The sequence below is a fragment of the Pelodiscus sinensis genome, chromosome 18, assembly GCF_049634645.1.
Source record: "Pelodiscus sinensis isolate JC-2024 chromosome 18, ASM4963464v1, whole genome shotgun sequence".
Classification (NCBI taxonomy): domain Eukaryota; kingdom Metazoa; phylum Chordata; order Testudines; family Trionychidae; genus Pelodiscus; species Pelodiscus sinensis.
The window spans coordinates 14,245,027-14,272,847 of NC_134728.1; the positions used below are offsets into that span (position 1 = coordinate 14,245,027).

The 27,821-nt window shown below is 45.4% G+C and overlaps 1 protein-coding gene across 3 annotated transcripts in view; it reads right to left on the reverse strand.

Annotated features, from left to right (window-relative positions):
- The window catches only part of RBM38 (RNA binding motif protein 38), a 165,091-nt gene extending 138,299 nt beyond the window's left edge, over positions 1–26,792 (reverse strand). The window contains exons 1-4 of one of the 3 annotated variants that reach the window (XM_006125343.4): positions 26,309–26,782; positions 24,915–25,038; positions 24,278–24,332; positions 3,875–6,516 (exon numbers count right to left, since the gene is read on the reverse strand). In XM_006125343.4, the coding sequence (XP_006125405.2) occupies positions 6,216–6,516; positions 24,278–24,332; positions 24,915–25,038; positions 26,309–26,476 (648 nt within the window). In that variant the 5' untranslated portion in view covers positions 26,477–26,782 and the 3' untranslated portion in view covers positions 3,875–6,215. Of the gene's footprint in view, positions 1–3,874; positions 6,517–11,514; positions 12,697–24,277; positions 24,333–24,914; positions 25,039–26,308 lie in introns of those variants that run through there. The other 2 variants (XM_025185772.2, XR_012896506.1) reach the window with 2 other exon arrangements.
- Positions 26,793–27,821: the final 1,029 nt, after the last annotated feature.

Here is a 27,821-nt window from a genome sequence, read left to right on the forward strand (position 1 = left end):
CCCAAACCTGAGCCTGGGTTTCTTAGTCCAAGTCTACACTGCCACTTTTTGGCTCAGGGGTGTGAAAAGACACCCTCCCTCCCCTAACCACAGCACACAACAGCGTTGTAAAGCACCAGTGTAAATGGGCTCCCAGCGCTGTTAGCTACTCCCTTGTGGAAAGGGTTTACCCTGGGAGAACTCTCGCCCAGTGCTTCAGCCTTGGCCACACTTTCACCAAGAAGTGTAGACATTTTTTGCCAAAAAAAGTCCCGTACGTACACCCTGTAATCATGTGCTTTCAAAAAAAAACCCCAACAGAACAGACATTGGTAAACCTCTTTCTATGAGGAAGAAGCCATTGTCCGAAAGAGCGCTTTTGGAAAAAAGCGTGTGGGGACGGGAAAAAGGGAGTTCTTTCGAAAGAAGAGGAAAGAAAAAGCACAAGGTCATTCAGTGTGGACACTATCTTTCAAAAGCAGATCACTTTTTTCGCTGCGCTTTGGCAGTGTGGACGCTTTCCTTCGGAAGAAGTTTTTTCAGAAGATCTCTTCTGGAAAAGCTTCTTCCAAAAGAAGCCTGCAGTCTAGACGTAGCCTGAGTCTCCCAAGTTCAGGAGAGGTGAGACAGTGAAACCATGGAATGCAGGGTGGCAGGGATTGCTGACATGCTGGGGAGTGGGGAAAGTCATTAATTTAGTTGCAGCAGTTGTGCTCAATGTTTCTAGGCTGAGCTGCAAACCTCGGGCCTCCAGCAGGAAACATTAAGGCTCCACAAGTGTGTGAACCTGATAAAATACGCTGCCCGGTGACTGCAGAGACTTCAGGTCCCTGTCTGCACCATGCAGTTTATCAAGATGAGCAAATGTTTTAAAATGAGACTCAGTAGCAGCCAGTCACGTGGCTGACCTCATAAGTTAAAGCGAACAGGGCAGGGGAAGGGTGCATCTTTCTTTAGTAAAGGAGACAGTCCAGTGGGATTTGAGCCTTGAGGAGGATGCCAGCCTACAGCTGGGAGAAACTGCACGAACTCTGAGCTCCCAGAATATCTAGCAGCTGGGACTAAACTCTCACAAGACAAGCAGCGAGATCTCAGTGCTGTTCAGTCCAAAGCTTTGAACTGGCCTGGCTTCAAGCCCCCTGACATCCTGCAAACATTATTCTATTAGTCCCCCTGTTTTGCACCATGCACTGTGTCGCACAATCCAGGAGCATGGTCTCATTTTAATCCCTCGATTGTTTAGTGGACTCTTAGGTTCAAAGAGTTTTTAATGACTGAAATATTCCATCAGAATGCCCCTCTCCCTAGTAAGGGGAAAGTGCTGCAGCCATTTATACCCACCCAGCTGAGCTCACACCTCTGAAATTGCTAGTTCCTCCTGGTCACACAGAGCACGGATCTTTCATGTAAGTTGTCAGGCATGTGACATTCTGACATGGACTATGATGGGCGAGGAGATTTGGCAGGAGTCAATGTAGGGAGGGAGCAAAGATCACCAAAAAAGGGTGCAAGAGTTAGAAGGCAAGTAGAACGGGGGAGGGGTGTCTTAGTACACCCCTCCAGCTTCCTTTAATTCTCAGTATTCAACTGCACTTGTCAACTCTGAGCATAAGCTTCCCCAACCAGCCTTGAATAAGTGGTGTAACCCCTTAGCTCCACTGAAAAATAGCTCCAGAGCAGCTTCCTCCTAGCATTGTCGTCTTCTCATAGCCTCCATCCCTGCACTCTTGTGGGCCCCCCATCAAGCCTGCCAAAAGGGGAGGGCAAAGTGAGGGGCAGTTTCCCTGGGGCCCAGTGATTCAAAGAGGCCCAGCGCTCTCAAGCTACCTCCTCTGCTAAGCGGTGGTGGCTATAGTCCTGGGCTTCTTTAAGTCGCTGCTGGAATTCCACACTGCTTTGAGAGTGGGGGTGGGAGACATCATGGGTGAGGCTGAGGGCTTGCTGCCCCTGCTACTGCCCCTTCCACTCATGGCCCTGCCCCTTGTAGAGGCACAGAGACAGCCCACCCATGCTTTGCTGGGGCCCCACAGACACTGTCGGCCTCTTTACCCCCATCTTCCATTTTAAAACTCCTTTAATACTTAGTAGTATGCCTCCATTTGCATGCTGGCTTATTAATACACACATCAGATTCCTCCCAGAGGTTTTCAGAATGGCAAAGCATGGGGGGGCTGGGAAACACACACATCTGGCCTGCCACTTTTAAGGTGTCTTGGTTTGGCACACATTGCTCTTAGCGCCTGTTGGCTCTACAAGATATTTTTGTTAATCTACATACACAGCAGGGTAGATTTTGTTGACCAGGCTGCCCAAAGAATAATTTGCCTCAAACAGAGGAAGCCACTGCCCAGTTTCATCATGCCCTTATTCACTTCAGCTGCATTGGTCCTAGGTTTGCTCTGCATTGCAGCCCCATCATCCCAAAAGGACAGGGGGGAGAAAAGGGCATTCTTAGTGTGTGAGACTTCCAAGCGAACGTTACATTAGACACTGGTAATGTTCTAGGCCCGGGCCTTGTCAAATGTGCGGAATGGTCCTTGTGCAGATCCCGGTAACAGTCAAGAGGCTGAAATCTCTTATTCCTCCATCAGCATTAGCTGATTGCATTTTTAACTGGCTCCTCCAGGGGGCTTTCAGCGTTCTAGCCTGTGACTGGCCAAGAGACATGTTTTGTTCTCTTACTAAAAGGCTAACGTGTCACTTTCCATTATATGGGTCACTGCTCCATTTCCACCTGGAAAGCTCTACAGTGTGGCTGGGTCATTGTTATTCCACTGAGCCACTGCTGGGTTTGTACAAACAGGAAGCTGGCAGCTTAACACCATTGTTCTGATGTGGCTTTTTCTAGAAATAAGCCTGGGGCAAAACTCATCTGGATTCAGAAATCTGTTTCTATAATAATGGGCTGAATATCTGTTGGAAGAGACATCTGGGTCAGTTTTCTCTTGTAGCCATTTCTTCCAGTTTTGTGAACCTGATAGGAAGTTATATCTAACAGGAAAATTTCTCTTTTTTATTAGATCAACAAAGTACAACTTTTTCACCGAGCAGTTAATCTTTAGGAACCTTAATCTTCCTTCTAGCTCCCACTTAAGCCAATAGGAAGACAGAAGATTTTTAGCATGCCTAATAATGAGTTAAAGAAGCTTTACTTGAGTAAGGAATAAGGAATGCTGACAAGAGCAGCAGGTAGAGTCATTTGCACATCCCCTCAGACTAGTGTTTTAGAGCCACTAAAAATGTTAAACACAAAAGCTTGAGGGAGAAAAATATTGCCAAATAATCCACTGCCCTTATAGTATTTTTAAGATGATGGTCTGGGGACTAGCATCCTCATAAGAGTGGAATCATGTTGAGCATGTAGTCAATGGTGTACTTTGCTGTCACTTCCACCTAAAGTCCTGGGACAGCCAAAGAACCTAATTAGTTAAAAAACACCTTCTAGCCTTACGTTTCCCCACCTCCAGCGCTCCACAGCTATATTGTATGAAATGTATCTGTAGCTTGAAACAGCAGCTGTGAGAGAGGAGTAAAACAATGTCTGTTTGAATAAAGAGTGTGTTTACTCTGAAGCATAATGATGGTGTTGTATGTGTCAATATTATTCCTATTTTACTGCTGAAAATGTACAGGAAAAGTTAGCCAGATACTCTAGGATAATGGGTGGGCACTAAGATTGTGGGTAGAATACAACTACTTCTTTAATCCCCTAACCTGACCCTCGCCTCCCACACACTAATGAGTTTGTCCATTAATATCTTAGCAGCAGCAGCAGATGGTGACACTAAAACATACATGGGTAGTTTAGTCTCACTTTCAATGACCAACAACAGAAAAAAAATCAAGTTAAGAAAAAAGTTGTTTATCTAGGAGGTGAAATAGACCAAAAATTAAATATGTTTAAATAGATTCATTTTATTTACCTTTAAAGACAGCTTTAAGTGTCAAAAATTGAAAACCAAATTACTAAAGGAAACTCAAAGGAAGATAAAATGGAACCATGAGGGAGGCACAGGGCCGTAGAACCAGCTTATGCCCAGCCTGAAGAGGCCCTCAGAAACGCAGCACTTCCCTGAGACAGAATTTTGGCAGATCAAACTTTTGGATGGAATCAGTTGCACAAATTGTCACCTTTAAACAACTTCCATGAGAAGTGTGTGGGGTTTTTTTGTGATACCATGACCCACCTCACCCCATCCCCCAGGACAACTCTGAGCCTGATCCTGGATGCCGTGTGACTCTCTACTGCTTAGCACCTTGCGTCATCATTACCTCAGCACCTGGTGGGGGCAAAGTGCTACCAGCTTAGAATGGGAGCACTAAAGACCCACTTCACACTGGACTCAGTGACCCATCTAGGGCATGTCTATATTGCAAGCTTCTTTCAGAATAAGCTTTTCCAGAAGACATCTTCGGAAAAGCTCTTTTCGAAATCAAGTGTCCCTACTAGAGGGAAGCCACAAAATGAGTCCGAGACAGGCTCCCTAATGTGGGCTCGTTATCTCGACTTAGAGTCCCAGGAGTCAATGGGGAGGAATAACTTTAGCATGGCCCTGGCAAGGAGCTATTTCGACATAGCAGCAGTGGTGTGTCCACACATACCCTCTTCCGAAAAAACTTTCAGAAGAGGTGTTATTCCTCGTGGAATAAGGCTTACCAACGTCGGAAAAAGCCCTCCCTTAGTTTGATTTTCTTTTGAAATAATGCAGTTGCTGTGTGGACGCTAGTATTGTTTTTCCAGAATAACAGCCATTATTCCGGAAAACGGTGCAGTGTAGACATAGACCCTAGTGTGCAGGGCAAGGAAGAGCCAGGTGCCTTAAAGTAGATATTTAAGAACAGGTTGGATAGACATCAGGGATGATCTACATGGTGCTTGGCCCTGCCGTGAGGGCAGGGGACTGGACTCGATGACCTCTTGAGGTCTCTTCCAGTTCTAGTGTTCTATGACTCTATGGGATTCCATTGGAAGTTGCTAGAAATTGTAGAACGGCCCAGGAGACTTGAAGATGGCTCAGAATCTCTCAGGATGAAGTCCACAACAGCTGCAGGGATAAGTCTGATGTATCCAATTCAGGTCAGTTTAATTTTGCCTTTAATACCATATTTGGCTGGAGCATACAACATAGTATTGAGTGGGTTTTTTTAATCAATAATTTATTGCTCCTTTCTGTAAAAATGCACTTATCTTATTTTGTCATTTTCTCTCTTTATTTGGCTGTTGCACCGTAGGCATAAAAATGTTACATTTACCCATTTGTTCAATTATGTAAAATATTTTAATCCATTTCTGACATTCTCCTAAGCTTTGCCAGCCAACAGCCTGAAAACTGTCTAACTTTTACTTAAATACTGTCAATTTCTCCATAAGTTGCAGCATTATAACAAAAGATCTATCAAAGTAGCCAATATGCTCATTATTCTAGGTGGGGGATTTTTGTTTTTGATTTTTTTGCATTTTAAAAATATACCTAAGTCTGAGATAATCTTAAGAGTAACAATTACAATTATAAGAAAATATTACAGTGCGTTGACTAAAGGAATATTCTGCTTTCCTTAAAGCCAGTATTCCCTTTTGCATGTTGAAGTGATTCAGCAATTACTTAGGAACTTTTACCTACATACAATAATTTAGTAAAATGAGAATTAAACAAGGCAGATACTCACTACTATTCTTCTGTCTGCAATTCACAGCTCATGCGAATAAAATCGCAATAAATATTTAAAAAATAGTTTCTCTTTCTTTTTTCTGTAAGGCATCTCTGAGTATTACAAAGTTTTTGTACAACCAAAAAATAAGATTGCTTTTTATCCATGTTCTCCGAGTACCTTGTATATCTCGACAGTAAATGAGAGGATTGCAGATTTGAGTGGGGAGAGTGGAGGAAACAACCGATGGCAGGGTGGGAAGGGGTGGAGGGGGAGGGAGAAGATGACAGGCAATGGAAGCAGACCACTAAGTGTGCAAGAAATTGTAGTTTTCCTTTTAACATTTCAGTCACTTTAAGTCCATCTTCAAGACAATATTTGCTCTGATTGAAAGAAACTTACCGGAAGTCCTTTTCCATGAGCGTAGTCAGACAGTAAAGGTTTAGGCTCATCCTTAACACTATAAATAGCTTAGGTATTCGTATGCACCTAATAAGGTTGGGTGGTTTTGCTTTTGCTTGGTTTTTGTGTTTGTATCCTTCCACTGTAAAAGATTGTCCTACATGGCGAACGCATGGGCAGGGCCCTTACTGCATACGGTCGGGCTGCAGCTGTTGGGGCTGATACTGAACAAAAGCCGTGGTGTGTGCTGCCGGATTGCTAGCTGTGATGGGCTGCTGAAGGGTGTTTGTGTAGCCGTATCCCACAAAGCCAGCAGCAGGAGAAGCGGCGTAGGGGTACTGGTCGTAGGCAGCTGTGGTATACTGGGTGTAGGCTTGGCTCGCGGAGGTGTAGTCTATGTAGGGAGACGTGATGGACTGCACGGGGGTTGGGATGACCACACTCGGCTGAACAATCGCTTGAGGGTAAATATAGTGAGGGGTGAGCCTGTGGAAGCAAACACACAGTCAGTCAGGTTTCCCCTCCATAAGCACAGTGATAACAGAGACAGTGCTGCCTGCCAACACCAGCCAGGGTGAAGGGAGCCAGCCTAATAAAAAAGGTGGGCAAACTGAAAGAAGGGCAAAGCCTGAAGACTTAAAGTAGCATAAGGTGAAGCTCCTAATGCTTATCACTGCTCCTGTATTCTTGCCCTTCCACCACAGTGACCACCACTGAATTGCAGTTTCAGGGGAAGAAACCTGATGGGATGTCTCTAAGGAGAAACACTCCCTCCCACCCCCGCTTCACTGATATGGTTCTTGTCAGATTCTCCGTCTAGTCTTGGGGACTCTCTTCTGTCTTCCATCTGCCCCATTCACTCGTACTGTCTTGCTTCCCTGATCTTCCCCTTCACGGTCTTGCTGCCTCCTTCAGCAGTTCCTCCTCCCGGTGTCCTCAGGGTCCTATTCTTGGTCACAGCCTCCTCTCCCTGCCCTGGGTGATTTCATCTGCTCTCATGGCCTCTACTCTCTCCATGCTGGTGACTCACAAACCTCTCTCTCCAGCCAGCCAGAACATCTGACTCCCTCCGGATGACATGTTGACTGGTTGCCAGCTCAAGTTAAAATCAGGGCCCAGCCTCAGTCAGCTGACTTCCTAATCCCTTTGTACTTTCCCCACTGCATTTTAACAGCACCACCCTCCACCTCACACTTCCCTTGTCACCTGCAACTCCCTCCCTGTACAGCTAAGCTGTCGTTCTTCTCTCTTTTCTCCTTTTAATAATCTGACCAGCCCCATTTGTCCCACGCACACTTGACTGTCACATGTCACATGCATCTGACGAAGTGGGTCTTTGCCCATGAAAGCTTATGCTCCTACACTTCAGTTAGGGTACGTCTAGACTACATGCCTCTGTCGCCAGAGGCATGTAGATTAGGCTACCAGACATAGGAAAATGAAGCGGTGATTTAAATAATCGCCGCTTCATTTAAATTTACATGGCTGCCGCTCTGAGCCGACAAACAGCTGATCAGCTGTTTGTCGGCTCAGCGCGATAGTCTGGACGCGCAGGTGTCGACATCAAAGGCATTTGTCGACCACCCAGGTATACCTCCTGGGATGAGCTGTTTGTCAGCTCAGCGCGGCAGCCGTGTAAATTGAAATGAAGCGGCGATTATGTAAATCGCAGCTTCATTTTCCTATGTCTGGTAGCCTAATCTACATGCCTCAGTCGCCAGAGGCATGTAGTCTAGACGTACCCTAAGTCTATAAGGTGCCACAGAACTCCTTGTCGCTTTTACTGTGAATGGGAATCCAAACTTCAGAGCGAACCTTCTGTCACCATCTACCTACCTACTTGTCGAGCTCAGCCCCTAGATAATCACTCTGCACTTCCAACTGGACGCTGTAATCTTCACTTCCTGTCCTGAATTGTGATGTTGCTGTACACCAGTGGTGGGCAACCGGCAGCCCGGGATATGCAGCCGATTGGGGTTCTATGGGTGGCCTGTGAGACATTTAATTTACTGTTGCCCACACGCCGGGTTGCCAGATTCCGCTGGTTTCCTGCCATGTCGTTTTTTTCCTACTGGTATTACTGAAGTGACAGGCACGTAAAGCAAGAGCACATGAAATTGTGTGTGTGCTGAATGCACCCAAAGCTGTGTGCAGAGGGAGCGCATGGCTCTCACAGACAACTGGCACAGACAACTGGCCAGCACAGTTAGAAAACAACCTTATGTTGTGAGACAGTCGTGGTTACAACAATCCCGTGGCCCACTGAGATGACAGAGGGCCAATCATGCAGTCCTCTCACTAGCCTTGGTTGCCCATCACTGCTTTTCACTGTTGAACAGCTGATATGTCACATCCTGTAATTGGCTATTTCTGAGGTGAACTAAGTGATGTTCTTATAAGAGTCTTTGGGATTATTCCTACAGGAGCTCCTATTAATGAGCTAAAAGTTGCTGACTACAAAGAAGAAAAAAAAAGGGGGGGTCAGATTCCTTCCCCCCTCTCTCCCCCAAAAGTCACAAAACTGCTTGGCCTCAAACTGAGGAGAAGACTGCAAAACAGAAAACAGAAATCTGAACGTGCAAACTGAACTGGCCGACAGGAGGCATGCAAGGAGATGTTCTCATGTCTGGTCTGCAGCTACAAGGGATATTAGTCTAGGAAATTCCTGATTTTACATTTTAACAGGCTTTGGCTACAGTTTCAGAGGCTACCTGCAAAAATTGTAGTAGAGTGCATTTCTTTGTGTGCCCAAAACTGTCAGCAGTAAAGATCATTCTTGAAAAATAAAAACCAAGAAAATGAGCGTTTGCTACACCAAGTTGGCATCACAGTAAACTTGTTACATAGAAATGCCCTCTTCTGTTGCACTGACATATATTTAAAAAAGTAGTCCTTTAAATCCTGCCGAACTGACCGTGGTAAAAGTTTTCAGAAAGTAACATAAGTGACTTCAGTCTAAGTCCCATGTTCCAAGGTTTCCCATTGATTCAGTTAAACCTAGGAGCTGAAGTGCATCAACCACTTATAAAAATGGGCCTTTCAGAAATTTTACTCCTGGCCAATAAGTCACTGGATCACCACAGTCTCAGGTGAAAAAGGGCCATAAACAATCCAATCCTTCCCTCTGCGAGGATAGGACAGACAGAGTCCCTTGCAAGAAGGTGTTTCACTAGGCTTTGCGAACAAAAAGTAATTGGTTTGTGTTATTTCCTCTGACCTTGCCCATACTGGGCACTGTTCAGTATCTACTAGACAGTTCTGTAACTACACTGTACTGGAGTTTACACAGAACAATGTAGGGTTGCTGTAAACGCTCCTGCTATCTGGCATACACTGAACAACTGTTGTGGTCGTCAAAACATGGCATAGCCCTTTCCACATCTGAGTCCCAGCGGATAAAACTCCTACAAGGTAAAGGGCTCATCTAAGCAGGGCCAATGCTTCAGTTTCCCCTAGGTCCCTGAACTGCTTGTACAATCACTGCTGTTTTCCCACCACAGCTACCTTTGGAGTTATAGGTTTCATCAGCAAAACAAATCAAAACATCACTATCCCCTGAATGGGGGGAAGGGAGAGGCAGACTCAAGACCTCAAAACTCTGGAGGGCTAGGAGCAGCTACAAATCCAGTGGTCAGCCCATTCCTAGATCTACTGTGCGGAGCACTAACCTCATGGGCTTTAGGTCCATGAATGTTTCTATTCACGAGCGGTCTCCAGATGCTGGCACTTATCTAACTGAACAGAATAAAATAAGAACCTGGAATTCCCTGTGTCTTTTCATTGGTTTTAAATCTGACCTGCATGAGGATTATGATGAAGTCTGAGGCTAAATCAGGGCTAAGGTGCAAATTCACAACCAATGGAATCAAATGCTCACAAGCTCTCGCCAGGTCCCAGCTCAGAACCAGAAACAAGGCCTATCCTAGAGCTGAACCTAACCTGGAACCGTAAAGGTGGGTTCAGTCTGGGATATCTTAATCTAACCCATAGGCGGGGTTCTGGTGGCTGGTTTCAAATAGAGTAATAAAATAAAAAAACACATCAGATTTAGTCTTTCCCAATCCAAATAGTTGCTCTCCCCTGTACTAGCCTATACGACAAAGTTAGGGTCAGATCATCCCCCTCTCTTCTCCAAGTCTAACAGCCTTCTATCAAGGAATCCTCTTTAAAATAAAAAGTTTGCTTTCAAAGGAGTGCTTCTCTTGGACAAGAGGGTGATCAGCAACCAATCATCTTCCCCACCCATTTCAGTAATGGTCCTTCTAACGCATGCCCAGCGACTCTAGGGAAAGGGGTTGGTATGATTTAAAAGACTCATTGTCCATTAGGGATGTAGAATCCCATTTCATCAATGAACTAGTTAAACATTAGATTAGCCAGTTAAATGTTAGGTTAACCAACTAAACGGGATCTCAGCTGGAGGACCCAGTTAGAGCAGCTTCCAGCCCCACCTGGGGCTCCTGGCCCTGCCTGGAAGACTGCTCCTTGGTACCGGTTAACTGTTACCTGGTAAGTATCACTGGGTAAGAGTGATGATTTCTGAGCAACCAGTTTCCTGTTCACATCCCTCGTATGCATAGAATTATTAAAAGTACTTAATGGGTAAAACTGCAAACAGACAAAAACCAAACCAAGCCTAATGTTTACACTCAATTCCAGGCACAACCATTTTTGTACATGTAAATTTAGAAATGCTCACCGAGAGGCTGGTTCTACCAAGCACCTAGTAACTCCCATGGAAAACTCAGGGCCAAGCTGCTGACACTCCCCTACCTTTCCACACTCCAACATGTAAATACACAGAATGCATAAAGCAGCAGAGTAGGATAAAAGCCTTTGAAATGGCCTGTGCTGGCAACAGGTGACATAAATATATTTGTCACCAGACACATCAATTCTCTTTGCTGCATTTCAGACGTATTTCAGGACAAATGTACAAGAGTAAATGCCTGCAATGCATGTGGAAAGCATGTATGGACAGAAAAACAGACAGGAATCATTCACAATCAACAGACGTGCATGAGAACAATCTTTAATACTGCAGCAGAATTGCATGTTCTGTGCATGCATGTGTACAGCTTCCCTGTCTATTTGGCTGGATGCTTGTGCACTTACCTAGGAGAAAAAGGACACAATCCTGCAAAGCACTGAGCCCACAACTCCCAATAACTTTGGTGGGAGCTGAAGGTATTCAGTGTCTGGCAGGACTAGTCTTAAAACAAACTTTCTCCCAAAACCTGAAACATCTTTTTTTTCCCTCTGACTACTTAGCTATACAAAACACTACACACTTTTTAAAGTATTTCTTTTAAATTGTTGTTGACAAGATACACAGGTCAACAAACATACTTATATAACAACAAATGGTCTGGTAGCATTTTATAGACTAACAAAACATGCAGATGGTATCATGAGCTTTCATGGGCACAGCCCACTTCCTCGTTTGAAAAAGTGGGCTGTGCCCATGAAAGCTCATGATACCACCTACATGTTTTGTTACTCTATAAAGTGCTACCAGATCATTTGTTGTTTTTTAAGTTTATCCTGTACAGACTAACTCAGCTATCCCCTGAAGTTTCTAAACATATTTATGACACTAACTTTGACTATTTTCTTCCTGAGTATACACTTCTGTCATGCAGTGCTGTTTGTCATACAGTATCCTAAGATCAGACCTTATAGACACTCCAAAGACAAGTCCCAACTCAGCACGTGTACTAATGCATGATAAAACATCTTATTTTATTATGTTAAAAAAAAAAATCACACAGCAACTCCAAAATCCATTTCTATTTGCTGGCAAGTTTTTAATTGCAGCCAGACATTTCAATCACAGTATTATGTGATTGGACTTTTTAATTGGATGAACAGATAGCAACTCACTTATTGATCAAAACAAAACAAAAATTAAACCCCTTATAAACCAAAGTAAGGTCAGCTTTAATTACTAGCAACTACAAAGAAAACACAACAAAACCAAGTGCAGCGTGATGAAGTTATCTGCTGGCTGGGTTTACTAGTCACAAGTGGTATCAAGATGTATTTTCTGTTTTTAAGAAAGGCTGTTGATAGGCCTTTTAAAAACTTGGCTGACTCCAGAGAATTTGCATTGGATATCCATCTTTTCTGCAAGTAGCAACAGTCTGAGATCAAGGTAAAAATGGAACAAGCTCTGTAAAAGGTAATTAAATTCTCCCAAAAAGCCTTTAAGTGATATTTTAAAGATTCCTATTTTCCTGCTGTAGAATTCTGTCATCTGGGTACATCACTATAGTTCTTTGGAAAAAAAATTGGTCAGTCAGACATTAGGGCCTTCCCAAAAGCTCTGAGAGCCAGCAAAGAACTTCATCCAGAATACACAGTGTGATTATAAAGTGTCAAGTGATCAGCAATTGTCATCACACATCAAAGTCATCCTGTGAATAGCACAATATGAGATGCTTCATGATATTATGATTAATCACTGGTAGAGGCCACAAACACTTGGAGAGCACAATGAACAACATGGTCAAACCTAAAATTAGAATCACTGGTGCCTGCTGAAGAGACTCATGAAGGGCTTTGCTTTGTGCCTTTGGCCAAAGGCAGCGTGAGATGGCTGGCGATCGCGATCAGGGCGTTAGCCCAACGTTCCTAACTATGCGGCACGACGCCACACCTGCCCCACTAGCCAAAATTAAAAGACAAAATAAGACACATGGTTATAGAGTCATCAGGAGGACATAGACTTATTTTACTTTGCAGAACCAGATTGAAAACTAGTATTAGGATGAATACAGCTTCTTTGCAATTCAGTTCAAGCTAAAAACACTTTATACATGTGAACATTTCAGGAAGGGCTTAAAAATATAAAATACATTTAATTGGACAGAGTCAAGATGCAGCTTCCAATACATTCAAACAGGCTTTTTAAAAAAAACCCAAAAAACACAGGATGTGCTGGAAGGCTCATTTGGCCTGTACGAAGCTTATTTTTAAAGACTCGAGTTGTTGGATTCTCCCTCGGAGCATTTATAGTTACACTCAACCCACACACACACACCTTGTTAGCATCAGCATGGAGATTACTGTAGGTTGGGTTTGTTTTAGACAGCTGGCCATGCCATTCCGAGGGTCATCCAGGAAAGATACAAAGCAGACAGGTGACTACCTCTTATGCTGCTAGGGAAGAGGGCTGACTACGGTTACCCGGGTGGGCAGAACTCTACTAAACTCTTTCAGTCCCACTGCCAGCAGCCAGGCAGCAGGACTGCTACATGGCCATTCATAAGGCCTGCGTGCTGCATAGATTGAAGAGTAGGAGAGACAGGCTGAGGGGAAAAGCACTGAGGAAGTGCTCCCACTTCCTGCTCAGCTCTAGGTCCCAGAGCAGGTATGAAGTTGGGCGTTGCTTGGTTGCTTTTGGGCAAGGGTAGCCCGAGTGCTATTTTTCCACTCTCCTCCCCCTTTTCTAAGAACAGCCTTGCTACACAGCACTTTGTAAACAGACCAGAAATAAAAAAGGCAGATACAGTGAGCCTCCTGTTTAAACTGAGCATCATCCCTATAAATAAGACAAGCCACAGACTATGGGGCAGACAACAGTGCAGCCAACGCATTTAAGGAATCAGCAGTACGTGCAAAGGTCACGTCAGAGCCTGCTTTGGAGATCTGGCACAGAAATGCCAGGTTGCCTGTCACTTGAATACACAAATGTATAGGGTACCTGGCTCTCGCAAAGATCAACACACAAATGCTCCTTATTTCTTAGAGGGAAAAAAAAGAATGGACTAGAAGCTGGGATGTTTGCCAACAACTGCAGGCACTAAAATATCTGGCCACTGGAACTGGGTCTCTACTTTGATTCCTGCTAACCATTTGCAGCTAAGGGACATATTTAAAGGATAAATCCTTTTGGCACCTTTATCACACTAAACCCACTGTGAGCACCTCCAGACTGAAGTATTTGTTCTAAATAGCCACAGAATGAAACTGAAGGCTTTCCTGCCTTCCCAGTACAGCAGCCTGGGTGTCAATGGTCCTCATGCTTTAGCAGCTGTATTACAGCTAACCTAGACACCTCCACTGAGAAACTGCCACACTGCGCTAGGGGCGGAACGTATACCTAGTCAGTGACAGTCCAGGCTTTTAAAAGTTGGCAGGAATGTTCAATTCCCTTTTCTCATCAGTACAACAGAAGACATACAGGCCTTGGGCCATCAAGCACTCACACATGGGACCACTCCAGAGTTAAAATAAAGTGCAAGCGTTTGGGCCGATGTGCCTCATTCAAGGCTTCAAAGGAAGACTGGGGTGGAGCTAGGAAAGGAACCTGTACATCATGAGAGCCTGTTCAGTGGAATGAGACTGTCTCTCCTCTAACTTGGATCTGGCTAAAACAATCTTCAGGGGGGAAATCACAATTCAGTCATCATACTTTAGTTTCTCGGCTGTGACTGCCAAGAAGGAATCCCATCTTTGGTGGAGATTTTGTCCGCAACTCTCCACCAGGAATTCAGCTGAGGCCAACCATCTCTTTCCACACAGGCCATCAGAACAGTTATCAGATAGAAACAATAAGGCTCTACTGTTGTGGGATGGATTGGAATCAGAGCCCTTACACCGAACTCCAGAATACACTACTCTCCCACACAGAGCTTGCTAAAAGTTAGCACTGAGAAAGCCTAGGTCCATTCTCTTACTTTAATGTCTTCCATGCCACTAACTAGTTATTTCTACCCTTCCCAAGTGAGAACCTGAGAGAGATGGGTATTCTACAAATGCTTTAACAATAATTCTCTCCTTATATGTCTATGATTTGCCTTATCATGCGCCCTCTAGGTGGCCTTACAAGAAGACGCCAGCTAAGCTTGAACTCATTTGCCTTTAAAAAATATAGAATATATTAGGAAAAAAATCCATCTGGCCTCCTCCTCCTGTCTTACATTCTTCCTCCCCAGGTTCAGCAAGAAGATTTACACAGCAGTCTTAGTTTGCTGTGTTTACTACTTCCTTGTAGGGATATGCTGTCACTCTGACGCTGGCATGTAGCCCTTTCCTGATTCACCCCCCCACCCCTCCTCAGAGTGGAATTGGGAGAGGAGAGCTCTACTTCCAAACCTTCTTGACTTCAAATATCTAAGACGCTTCTTTTTTTCCTGCTTCCAAAACCTCCTGTTTAGGACCACCTCCTTTTGAACCATTTCTTCATCTATTCCAGAGTCCCTAAGTGCGAGGTTGCATCTCTGTGCAACTTGTATGCAAACACTCCCGAAGAACAAGTGGAGGTTCAGCATATTTCTGTTTCAGGAGAATATCCTGGGGCCTTGCTAGGGTCAGCCAAGATCCAGTTGTCAGATTTGAGGAGTATGGAATGGGTGGCTCAGAGGTTAATTATGCTGTTCCGAGACTTTTCTCTCTAGTTTAAGAGATTAAATCCAGTCTAACTATGATGGGATCAAAAGAATCATTACCATATCATGGCTAAGAAGCAAGTTCTTAGTCTGAGTATAACTCAGGAGTGAAGAAGTAACCTTGCTGCAAAATCACTACCAAGTCTGCTATTAATACCCTTATTGGTATCTTTAGCATGAATGTATTAGGCCGGTATTCATCACACTTTCAGTACTGGCTCACAACAAGTTTGCAGGACACAATAGTGAAAACACCGCAATGGCTTGCACCCAGAGCAGACATCCCACTTGGCCCACATGTATTACACACTATCAGAAGAACAGTTGAATCTTACACCTGGGCTAAGTGGAGTAAGTGTCTACACTAAGGTGAGAAGGCCCAATTCTCCACTGCTAAAGGGACAGCTCTCTTTTATGCTGGTGTAAACCAAGAGCAATTCCACTGAAGCCATTATGTCGATATGAAAAAGGAGACCAGACCACCTTCCACTCACATTTTAAGGAGGAGGGGTATTTATATTATAGAGTAGATAGATGGACTCTTTCAGTGAGTCAGTGGAGTAGCTTAGAGTATAACTGAATAAAGAAATTGGCTCATGAAACATAACAGGCCAAATATGGCGTCGTGCTTTGAGCAGTCATTTATCCTAATGCAAAATAAGCCCAAGATGCTATCGGAAGGGCAGGATTACGCATTCACTTTGCACTAAGTTAACTATGAACTGGGTCCAACAGAACAGCATGGTGCTCAAATCCACTCTGAATCTTTGCTCTTTTATACCCAAGTCTCAGTAAAAGTGGTAAAGAAACAAACATTCTACATGTGTATTTCCAGGCATTCAGTTCAAGAGGATCCTCACAGGCAGTAGTTTGGCCAGTGCTTTAACCGCCAGGCTTTGAAATTCACAGCTGAAGCCATTTGGATTTGACTATTTCTTTGGAAATCCCCAAAAAGCGTGTGTTACTGGCACAAGCAGGCAGCAGATGCTGTGAGAGCCCCCCACAAGAGCCACTTGTGACTGACAGAGCAGCCTGGAGTCTTGCAACAGAATGTTTTGGGGTTTTTTTGATGGGTGGGGAGGCACCACAGTAAAGAATGTGTGTCACTTAAAAAAAAAAGTGCACAAAGAAGGAAATTCCCCCCTTTTATTTGCACCCCAAAGAAATAGCATTAAGGATAAAGGCTGCCAGGGAACTTTCATAATCTGCTGCTACAACCAGGAAGTGATGAAAGATTTTTTTTTAAAAGAGATTTAATCATTTCAATGCAAAAGTGATGGCTGTCTGGGGCCACATGCTGATCAGGGTGAGTAGGCCCAACACAACCGGACTCAGCATGCTTGGTTTTCCATTAGCCTCTATTTTGCGTAGACACTTTGAAGTGCTATAATGACCACACAGGGACAATGGAGAATCAGGGTCAGTGGTCCCATGTCGACTGGACTTCTGTGCTAAGCGACGCAAGATGGGAAGAAGATGGACAGCCCTTGGTGGGTAAAGAACAGGTTAGGAACTATTTAGAAAAACTAAACGTACACAAATCCATGGGTCCAGACTTAATGCACCCAAGGGTACTGAAGGAGTTGGCAAATGTCATTGAGGAGCCTTTGGCCATTATCTTTGAAAAGTCGTGGAGATCGGGCGAAATCCCGGATGATTGGAAAAAGGCAAATGTAGTGCCCATCTTCAAAAAAGGGAAGAAGGACGATCCAGGGAACTATAGGCCGGTCAGTCTTACCTCGGTTCCTGGAAAAATCATGGAAGGGATCCTAAAGGAATCCATTTTGAGACACTTGAATGAGAGGAAAGTGATCAGGAATAGTCAGCATGGATTCACAAAGGGCAAGTCGTGCTTGACCAATCTGATTAGCTTCTATGATGAGGTAACTGGCTCAGTGGACATGGGAAAGTCAGTGGATGTTATATACCTTGACTTTAGCAAGGCTTTTGATACGGTCTCCCACAATATTCTTGCCAGCAAGTTAAGGGAATGCGGATTGGATAAATGGATGGTAACATGGATAGAAAGATGGCTAGAAGGCCGGGCCCAGCGGGTAGTGATCAATGGCTCGATGTCAGGATGGCGGTCGGTTTCTAGTGGAGTGCCCCAAGGTTCGGTTCTAGGACCGGTTTTGTTCAATATCTTTATTAATGACCTGGATGAGGGGATAGATTGCACCCTCAGCAAGTTTGCAGATGACACTAAGCTAGGGGGAGAGGTAGATACGCTTAAGGGCAGAGATAGGGTCCAGAGTGACTTAGACAAATTGGAGGATTGGGCCACTAGAAATCTCATGAGATTCAACAAAGACAAGTGTAGAGTCCTGCACTTGGGACGGAAGAATCCCAAGCATAGTTACAGGCTGGGGACCAACCAGTTAAGTAGTAGTTCTGCAGAAAAGGACCTGGGGGTTACAGTGGATGAGAAGCTAGATATGAGTCAACAGTGTGCCCTCGTAGCCAAGAAGGCTAATGGCATATTAGGATGCATTAAGAGGAGCATTGCCAGCAGATCCAGAGATGTCATTATTCCCCTTTATTCGGCTTTGGTGAGGCCACATCTGGAGTACTGTGTCCAGTTCTGGGCCCCCCACTACAAAAAGGATGCGGACGCATTGGAGAGGGTCCAGCGGAGGGCAACCAAAATGATTAGGGGTCTGGAGCATATGACCTACGAGGAGAGGCTGAGGGACTTGGGTCTGTTTAGTCTGCAGAAGCAAAGAGTGAGGGGGGACTTGATAGCAGCCTTCAACTTCCTGAAGGGAGGTTCCAAAGAGGATGGAGAGAGGCTGTTCTCAGTAGTAACAGATGGCAGAACAAGGAGCAATGGTCTCAAGTTGTGGTGGGAGAGGTCCAGATTGGATATTAGGAAAAACTATTTTACTAGGAGGGTAGTGAAGCATTGGAATGGGTTACCTAGGGAAGTAGTGGAGTCTCCATCCCTAGAGGTGTTTAAGTCTCGGCTTGACAAAGCCCTGGCCGGGTTGATTTAGATGGGATTGGTCCTGCCTAGAGCGGAGGGCTGGACTTGACGACCTTCTGAGGTCTCTTCCAGTTCTATGATTCTATGATAAGGGGATGGTTGGATGAAATAACATGATCTTGGTAACTAATTGACCATTCATTATAGGGAACTTTCTGGGTGTCTGGCTGGTGAGTCTTGCCCACATGCTCAGGGTTTAGCTGATTGCCATATTTGGGGTCAGGAAGGAATTTTCCTCCAGGGTAGATTGGCAGAGGCCCTGGAGGTTTTTCGCCTTCCTCTGTAGCATTGGGCACAGATCAAAGCTGAAGGACTCTCTGCATGTTGGGGCCTTCAAAGTATTTGAAGGCTTCAATATCTGAGACATAGGTGAGAGGATTGTTCTAAGAGGGGTGGGCGAGATTCTGTGGTCTGCACTGTGCAGGGGGTCAGACTAGATGATCATAATGGTCCCTTCTGACCTTAAAGTCTATGAGTCTATGAGACTTATGACCTGTGTTCCCTCTAAGATTTTCCATCCACAAGCAGAATGAGTTTTGTCTTGTGTACCAATATTGGGGTCATGTGCACTTGTTTGGATGTATGCCACCGTAGCACCCAAGTTATTAAGAAATAGCATATATTTTTAGATATCTATATTTATATATAGAGAGTGTGTTTTTTGTGTGTGTGGTGGCCTGCCCTGCTGCCCTGGGACGGCGTACCAGCACCTATTTTCCCATCATAGTTGAACTGAATGGGATTCCCCTCTGGGTCGGCTTGGTGGCTCCCAATGGAAGCCCTTAAAGGGGCCGCAACCGCATTTCAGCCCCCCCGTTGCGGCCTGGAGCACCGGCACCTTTTTTCTTACAAAAAAAGCAGTGTGTGTGTGTGTGTGTTTGTGTGTGTGTGTGTGTGTATATATATAAAAAGAATGGAAGAAAAAATACTAAAATAAGGGGTAATTAACAAGGTGCAGGAATTTAAGTGTTTATTTAATATGAAGTCAAATTAAAAAAATTAATCGTGTAAAGTTTTCAGTATGTTAGATTAGCCTCAAGGCTGCTCTAAATCTGCACTGTCCAGAGCTCCATAGAAGTCATAGGAGGCCAAGAATAAGCACACTGCAGCACAGCTCTACTTTTCCTCCAGAATTCCCCTATTCCAGGAGCTTGGGGGGAGGGGAGGAGGCACCACATAGCCATTTCATTGGCTTTAAGCAAGATAGAGAGTCCCCTACCTACGCTGGGAATAAGTCCCAAGTCGGGAAGTGAGATCACTGCCTTTAGGATACCTTTGTGCCACTGGAGTACAAAACGGTTCTAGGGCACCAGAGAATCAAGCCCATTATTCATTGTTTTATCTGTATTGTGAGGCTTCTAAGGATACACAGAGCACTGTCACATCATAAACAGTGTCTGTCAATGTTGTTTTACAAACATTAACCCGTATATTGCCTGATTTTGGAGAATCTCTATATCTAGTGGAGTGCTGGTAAGAGAATATCAGAGAGGTCATAACATTTAAATAGTTGGTGTAGCAGAATGTAATAATGTACATTACATAGCTAAGTATGCAGGCACTCTACAGCCTCAGTTATATTCTTAAATATTGTAAATGCTAAACAGGCCCATTGCCTATTGCAGTGAATAGTTTTTAATCTAATGGGGCTGTTCATGTGACTACACACAATGCTCACTAACATATGCTGACAGATTGGGCCGTTGGCCCCCTAACCCAGCCATCTGATCCATGTTTGCAGACCCTGCACATGTGTCATTCCTAAGGCCCCTCCTTGTGATGCATGTATCTATAAAATGCCATGCACTCCTGTATGTCTGACTAACAAAGCCAACAACGCAGTCATGACAAATGTTGTCCATGCATTTGGCCAAGTGTATAATCAATAGTACAGTTGGGCACACTTTACCCATGCTCTTCTGAGGGGACTACCTGGCTTCCTCCCTCCTCTCCTTCCCCCCCCCCCCCACCCAGTGTCAGACCCATATAGTCACTGTCAGTAGCCACCCACCTGCCACAACCTCCAGCGGTAGCCACTTTCCCACCAGCCACATGGCCCCAGTCCTGGCTTCCAGAACAGCTGCCTAAACATACGACTCCAGCCACCGGAGCAGCCACCAGCCACGTGGCCTCAGCCCCGGCCACCAAAGCAGCCACGCCACTCACCTTCCAGGTCCAGCAGGAAGGTGAGAGCTGCTGTGGGGCTGTGCGAAGGAGGTGGGAAGGTTTCGAATTTTTTGTGCACGGCCGCGCAACTCTGCTTATGACAGGTGTTTTACTCATTGGCCGTATGCACTTGCATTAAGCCACCTTTGTAAAATTCAGACAGTGCACAAAACAGCCCTAAAACTAGTTTACTTAGCCAGAGGACAAATCCCTCTCAACAGAAGGCTCCATAGGAAGGTAGAGCAACTGTAGAAGTGCCTAGGCCACACACTGCAGGTGACTAGTCTTCCCTGTAAGCTGAGAGTTTGGGTGGCTGCCCAGGAAAGATTCAAATGCCTGCCAGCTGATTCTCAGAGCACCCACAGACGACAGGGATGTATTTCTGTGGGTGATGCACATCTGCACATGCCTTGGTGCACTAACAAAATTTATTCTGGATGGAAAAATATTAGAGAGAACATTGCAGGTGACCCAGACCTTGAGGCATGGCTGCAGATAGAGAAACAGTCAGGGATTCCCTGTGCCCTATTTTAGTTTATGCCAGATGACAGGCTGGTTCACATAGGAACACAGCAGCATAGGAACACAAAAGACATTTTTGCATAGACCACACTGCAGCTGCACCAAATGTTCCTTGTCGGACAACTTACCCACCTGCCCGTCTTTGCTTTCGTGAAGTCTCAGATGTTCTTGGGAATTTTTTAAGGGCCACTATAGCAACCAGAAACTGCTCCAATTGTTGTTTCACCTCATGTTTGGGTCACACTGGCGCAAACTGCCTTCAAAGTAATCATGCCCACAAATGACTGCAAACACAATTTGGGGTACTCAGACATCTAGCTTCCTGACTGTCTGCTATATGTGTCAATTCTACAAATTACGCCCCCAGTTAGTGCAGGAACAATCCGTCGGACCAAAATTGTGCCTACAAGTTCATAATATCTCTCAAAAATTAGGAAGATACCACTATGCCTGTGTTATTAAAGTCTTAGGTTAGAATTTGAAGGTTTTTTTTTTAACCCTTGCTTTCCCCCCTTTTTTATGGATTCACTTCACTGCTTCAGCAGAGTGAAGAGCGGAGTAGATTATTTAGTTTCACTTTCTCTTCTTTAGGTCCTGGCCCAATGCTGCAACTGCATTTGCGTTCCCAGCAGTGCCAGGAAAGGTTTACATTTTAAACCAGCAAAATAGTACCTATTACAGGTATTTGGAGATTTTAACCTGCATTGACACATGTCTATTTATTTTAGCTTCTGTAAGCTCCTGTCCAAATATCAGCCTCCATTTTGGGCCTTAGCTACTCAGCGTCAGCTTCCTAAGCGTGATTTTGAGGTTCTTTCTTTTTTAAGTCGTTTAATTCATTGTGTAGCACTTCATAAATTATTCATTAACCACTTCATTGCTGTGTTCTGCAGCAGCAAGGACCACTGCAGCTAAGTGCCAGCGTGCCCTTATTGGAACATTAGCACTTTAATAGGGATGTTCCTGGGTTGACTATTGGAAATGTTTTGCCCCATGTACCTGGTATGCAGCTAGCCTAGAAACAGATTGCTTATTTAGGTAATATTTGTAAGTAACTGAACAGCAGACAAGCCCATGGCCTAAGAAAGAGAGTGGGAGATGACAAAATTAAACTTGAAGTGAAGTAAACTAGGCCTGATTCTACAAGCATAACAGATCAAAAAATTTAACTGAAGGCGGATGAAGTCCTGGGTGACCAAGGAATGCAGGGTCAGAACCTACACTGTTTTTACTTTGCTGACTGCTTTGAAAAAAAGACAAAAATGGAAGTAGCAGACTTTGTTGCTCAAGTGACGCTCTGGCTTGCAAATGTGGCACAATTCATGGCACCAAGGTAAACGGTACAATATTTTTGGCCAAGCCATGTTTCCCGTGATTAAGTCATTGCTGGAAAAGAACACAGTGAAATTCTTGCTTACTGATGCTTGCAAATAATGAGATATAAAATCTCCTCCCTCATCCTCCCTGTCTCTTGGCAACTGATAAATAATTTGCCGTGCTCATTGTCATGTGTACTAAATGTACCCCTATTGGTTTTAATGATTAAACTGATGCCTAAAAACTGGAACATTAACTGTGGGTCTCAATGAAAACTTATTAAGTCTTAGACTTTTTAATGCATGAAGCTAAAAGGAAGTTATAAAAAACTTCTGCAAAGATTTTTTTCTTTTTTGCCCCACCTATACAGCTGAAATTGCTGTGTAAAAAGTCAGGACAGGAATGATGGGAGGGTGTTTGCATGAGCTAGGGCTTGATCTAAAGCTGACTGAAGTCAATGGGAACCTAGTCTGTTCCACTATATTCTTCTCTTTACACTTCACATGGGAAGAGAATCTTGTTGAGTGCAGTTTAAGAGCTACATTAATTATGCGCTTGTGCGCACTTTAGAAAAGGCCTCGAGCATTCATGTGCCAGAAATACCAAGGTTACTGTTTGTCTTGTAGGCTGAGAAAGCTGTTGTATTTCACATGCAAACAACACTTTAAAGGACAAGACCAAAAATATTGTCTACCCGAAACACTCCTGCTCTTTGCACCTCATTAGACAGACTTCTTTTCACAACAAATGTTACTCCAGTCCTTCCAGCACAGACTTAACTATTTACGAAACCTAGCATGTTTCAATAATACACACCAAGCATGTGGTATGAGCACTATTATGGCAACACTGCCTCTTACATCCCTACACTGGTTCAAATTATAAATACCAAGACATTTGTGGGACTATGAGTGTGAGGGGACAGGAATGAAAGAAGGAGACTATGAATTAAGGGCAGGGAAGGAATGAAATTGTTTAGTTAAATCAAAACAGGAAAAAAAAATCATATTGTCATATAAAGGTACAAAATGACCGTGCACAAGAACTTCAAAAAAGTGCACCCATTTGCTTAATGCTCTAAACAAAAAAAAACTCTATTAATATTCATTTTCTGAAATGAAGTGAAAAAAAGAACTGCATCAATCATTAAACAGTTAAATGAAGGCAGTATGACAGTAGCTATTGTTCTCTTGAAGCACACTTGTCTTTTCCAGAGCAGCTGCCAGATCCTATTAGATATATAAAAAGAGGACTTCTGATTGAGTAGGGATGGTATAAGCTATTGAAAGCAGCAGACAAAAGCGCACTTTTGCAGACTATTCAAGCCCTGTATAACATCTGTCCAGAATCAATTTTTGACCTAATGTTGCTTTCATTAAGTATTAGACTTTGTTTCCAATGCAGCTTGTTTCCCCGACTAAAATTGTAACCCAAGTGTGATTGCATGGGAAACATGATGGAGAGAGCAGATCTTATGAAAGAAACATGTTATTTCCCCGACTGTTTTGACAACTTAAATATTATGACAAGAAAAATACATGCCACTTCTTTGGATTCTTCTGCATTCTTGAAATTGCTAAAGCAGGAATAAATGTATTACAAAACAAGTCTCTCATGATTTATTATGACTGACTTGATGATCGCTAGGAGTCATATGAAAACTGAAAATTAGAAAAAAGCCACCACCTTTCCAATGCGCACCTAAAAGTACTATAAAGCTGAATTACAGATGCTGAAGCTTCACTCCTCATCTTTATGACTTAAGAGACCCTCCCCCCCTCACACACACACAAAAAGAGGAAGTTGATTCAAGCATTTGAATTGAAACTGACTGTTAAATTAACTAGTTAAAAATACTTCCACTTACCCATACGGTCTCTGAATAAAGGCTGGATGTAGCTGCTGCACACCTATGGTAAAACCTGAAAAAAATATTGTGAAAAATTTAATATTACACACTACAATTAATGCTTTTGTTTAGTTAATATAAGGCATACAGCCACAAATACAAAGTGTGAGAGAAAGAACAACTTCCTAACTGAACATTGTTTAAGGGCACAGTAATTTTAATATACTCGTGGGACATCCATACAGATCAGGCTGGAATTCTGAACAAGGAGCACATGGGAAACTCACTCATCTAAAGAGTGAAACACAAATACTCATTTGCTATGATACGCAGTCAACCTATATATTAAAGTGGTGGCATGGTAGGTGCAATTACACTTCAGTATTTGTAGGAATACAAATATTAACTACACAGTGTATTATACACCAATTTCTGGAGCAGGTATCATTACCCCACACCATTGGAGGTTGGATGTACATGCATGTGTAATTTTGGCATAGAGGGTTCAAGTAAGGAAATTGGGAGCAGAGAAAGCTAAAATACACTAATAGACAAGCAAAACTGAGGGGCTAGTGTGGCTCTTAAGATGAATTACCAACACATTTCCCATTTTGCAACTAAGGCTTATTCCAACAGAGAGAGCTGAAAAACTCACCAGTTTGAATACTCCTTGGTTTTGCTCCCAGATATGCCAGGTTCACATTTGCTTTTCTGCCATCAATGATGGGGTTGGGATCTTTGCATGCTCTCTCAGCTGCAGCTCTGTCTGCCATGGTCACCTGAAGTGAAGCACAACCCATTGTGTAGCAATGACTGAAGCCTGATGAAGTTTATTTGGGGTGAGAAGTTAAATGTGCTTTCTTGAAATCTCAGTTGCAGGGGAAGGGAAGAAGGGAGAATGGGTCCTGTGCTCTGGGTTGAAAAACAAAAAGCTCCAACAAGTTTCTCTCCTGGGGATCTGCCAGCAATTCCCCCCCCCCCCAAGTTTGGTAGAGTAACTTAAACCTCTCCCCTCCCCCAGCAAAAAAAAACCCCCAAAAAACCCTCCCCCCAGCAGAGGTCGTTCAAGGAAACTTGAAGCAAAGAACACACTCATGAATCATACAGAAGATGCAGCCAGTGAAGGCTGCAGAGAATATGCTTCACTGAAGCACTCTAAAGAAACAAGCCAGCAAGGCGCGGGGGAAGGGATATTGAAATGAACTACAGAACAACCAGCACAGGAGGTTCTTAGCCCAGTGCTCTCAATCAAGGGCCTTTGAAGAGTGAAAAAAAGCCCAACCCACTCTCTGCCTCACTCCCTCGCCCAAGTTTTCCTGCATTCAGCTGTCTCCCCTACAAGAAGAAAAACAGATCTGAGCAATGATGAAGTGGGAAACAAACAACTTTCTAGCAAGAGGGTGGGCGTGTGGGGGTAGGGAACAGCATAACTTTTTATAGTGGGGGTACTGCGATCCATGGAATCAAACTGTAAACTCTGCACACAATGGGAACCACTTCAAGCCGGGGGCGGGAGTGGGGGTGCAGTACCCTCTGCACCTCCACTTCCAGTACCGATGGCTGTGTACAGAAGAGATCTCACAACCCATCCAGCCCATGTAATCCCCAAGCTAGCTAGCTGGTGCAAGAGCAGGGCAATGCAGGGGGCGGTGCAGGCCTGAAAGTCACATCTTGCCCAGGGAAACTGGAGGGGGATGGGGGCACAGACAAAGGGATTCTGCCGGCTTTAGCGAGAAGCCCGGAGAAAGGGCTGCAAGGAACCACGCCTGGCAGCCTGGAGAGGCTAGGCAGGACGCGGGGAGGATGCGAGGGACCGGAGTAGGGGGCATCGCAGGCTCCCACGCGCTTTAACCGACCACTGCATCCTGGCACATAGCAAGATCCTGTCACCGCTCCAGAGCCCGGGTTCCCATGGGACACGCCTGAGCCGGGCTCCCTCCAGCCCCAGCTCGGCTGATCCTCTCCCCCTCCCCCCGCCTGCTCTGCGCGCCCATCCCCGTGGCACCTGCCTGGGCCGAGGGTTGGGGAGGGGCGGGCGGCCGCACTTACAAAGCCATATCCCCGGGATTTGCCCGTCTGCCGGTCGGTGATCACCACCGCCTCCTCGATGTCCCCGAAGCCCTCGAAGTACTTCCTCAGGGAGGAGTCGGTGGTGTGGTAGGGCAGCCCCCCGACGAAGATCTTGGTGAAGGTAGTGTCCTTCTGCACGGTGTGCATGGCGCGGCGGGCGCGGGGCCAGGCGCGGGGCGGCCAAACGCATCCAAACGCCACCGCGGGCCGGGAGCGAGCTTCTCACACACCCGCGGCCCGGGGCATCCTCCGGCTCAGCGGGGGGCAGAGGGAGGCGGGGCCGCCCCCACGCGGCAGCAGCAGGCGGCGGCGGCAGCAGCAGCAGCAGCTGCGGCTTTGTCCCCCATGCAGCGGCTCCAGCCCCCCCCCGCCTTTGGCAGGCACCTCCCGCAGGGCGCCGGGCAAGAGACGCGGCCGCTGGCAGCGAGCAGCCGTGCCGGGCTTTGTACCCATCCTCTCCCTCCGCCCCCCTGCCGGGCTCCTGCCCCGCCTTCCCACGGGGGGGGACAAACCCCGCAAGCGCAGAGGCCTACGGGGCTTGTAGTCGCCACCCGCGGCGGGGCGGCGGGGGGGGAGGTTGCGTGGGCAAGGGGGCCAGCAGCCGCTGAACTGCTCGCGGGCCCTGCAGGAGCCCGCCCCCGAGCGCTGCGAGCTGCGCTGCCCGCGGCCCGAACAAAGGCCGCGAAAGCAGGTCAGATGCAGCGGGACGCGCCTGGCTCCCGCTACTCCATTGTACGCGCGCCTCTGGCGGGGGCGCCTTTGTGTCGCCCCCGGCGCCCCGCGCGTCCGCAGCTGTGGCCCTGGCGAGAGGAACCGGGGGGAGATGCGCCTGTTCCCGCACGCTCTGGGGGTGAGCGGCGTTTGCTTGTGTAGAGGGGAGAGGCTGGGTGCGCAGGCAAGGGGGGAGGGGGACCTGGAACAGTGTTCATAGTGGGGGTGCTGACAGCCAGTGGGCCAAACTGCGTCTGGAAACCACTTCAAGCCAGAGCCCTCCACAGCCTAGTTCCAGAGGGAGTGCGCCCACGAAAGCTCATGATCCCATCTACATGTTTTGTTAGTCTACAAAGTGCTACCAGACCATTTGCTTGCTGTTTTTTCCAGAGTGTGTGTGTGTGAGAGAGAGAGAGAGAGAGAGAGAGACTGTGTGTTTGTGTGTGTGTGTGTGTGAGAAAGAGAGAGAGACAGTGTGTTTGTGTGTGTGTGTGTGTGAGAAAGAGAGAGACAGTGTGTTTGTGTGTGTGTGTGTGTGAGAGAAAGAGAGAGAGACAGTGTGTTTGTGTGTGTGTGTGTGTGTGTGTGTTAGAGAGAAAGAGAGAGAGACAGTGTGTTTGTGTGTGTGTGTGTGAGAGAGAAAGAGAGAGAGACAGTGTGTTTGTGTGTGTGTGTGAGAGAAAGAGAGAGAGACAGTGTGTTTGTGTGTGTGTGTGTGAGAGAGAAAGAGAGAGAGACAGTGTGTTTGTGTGTGTGTGTGTGTGTGTGTGTTAGAGAGAAA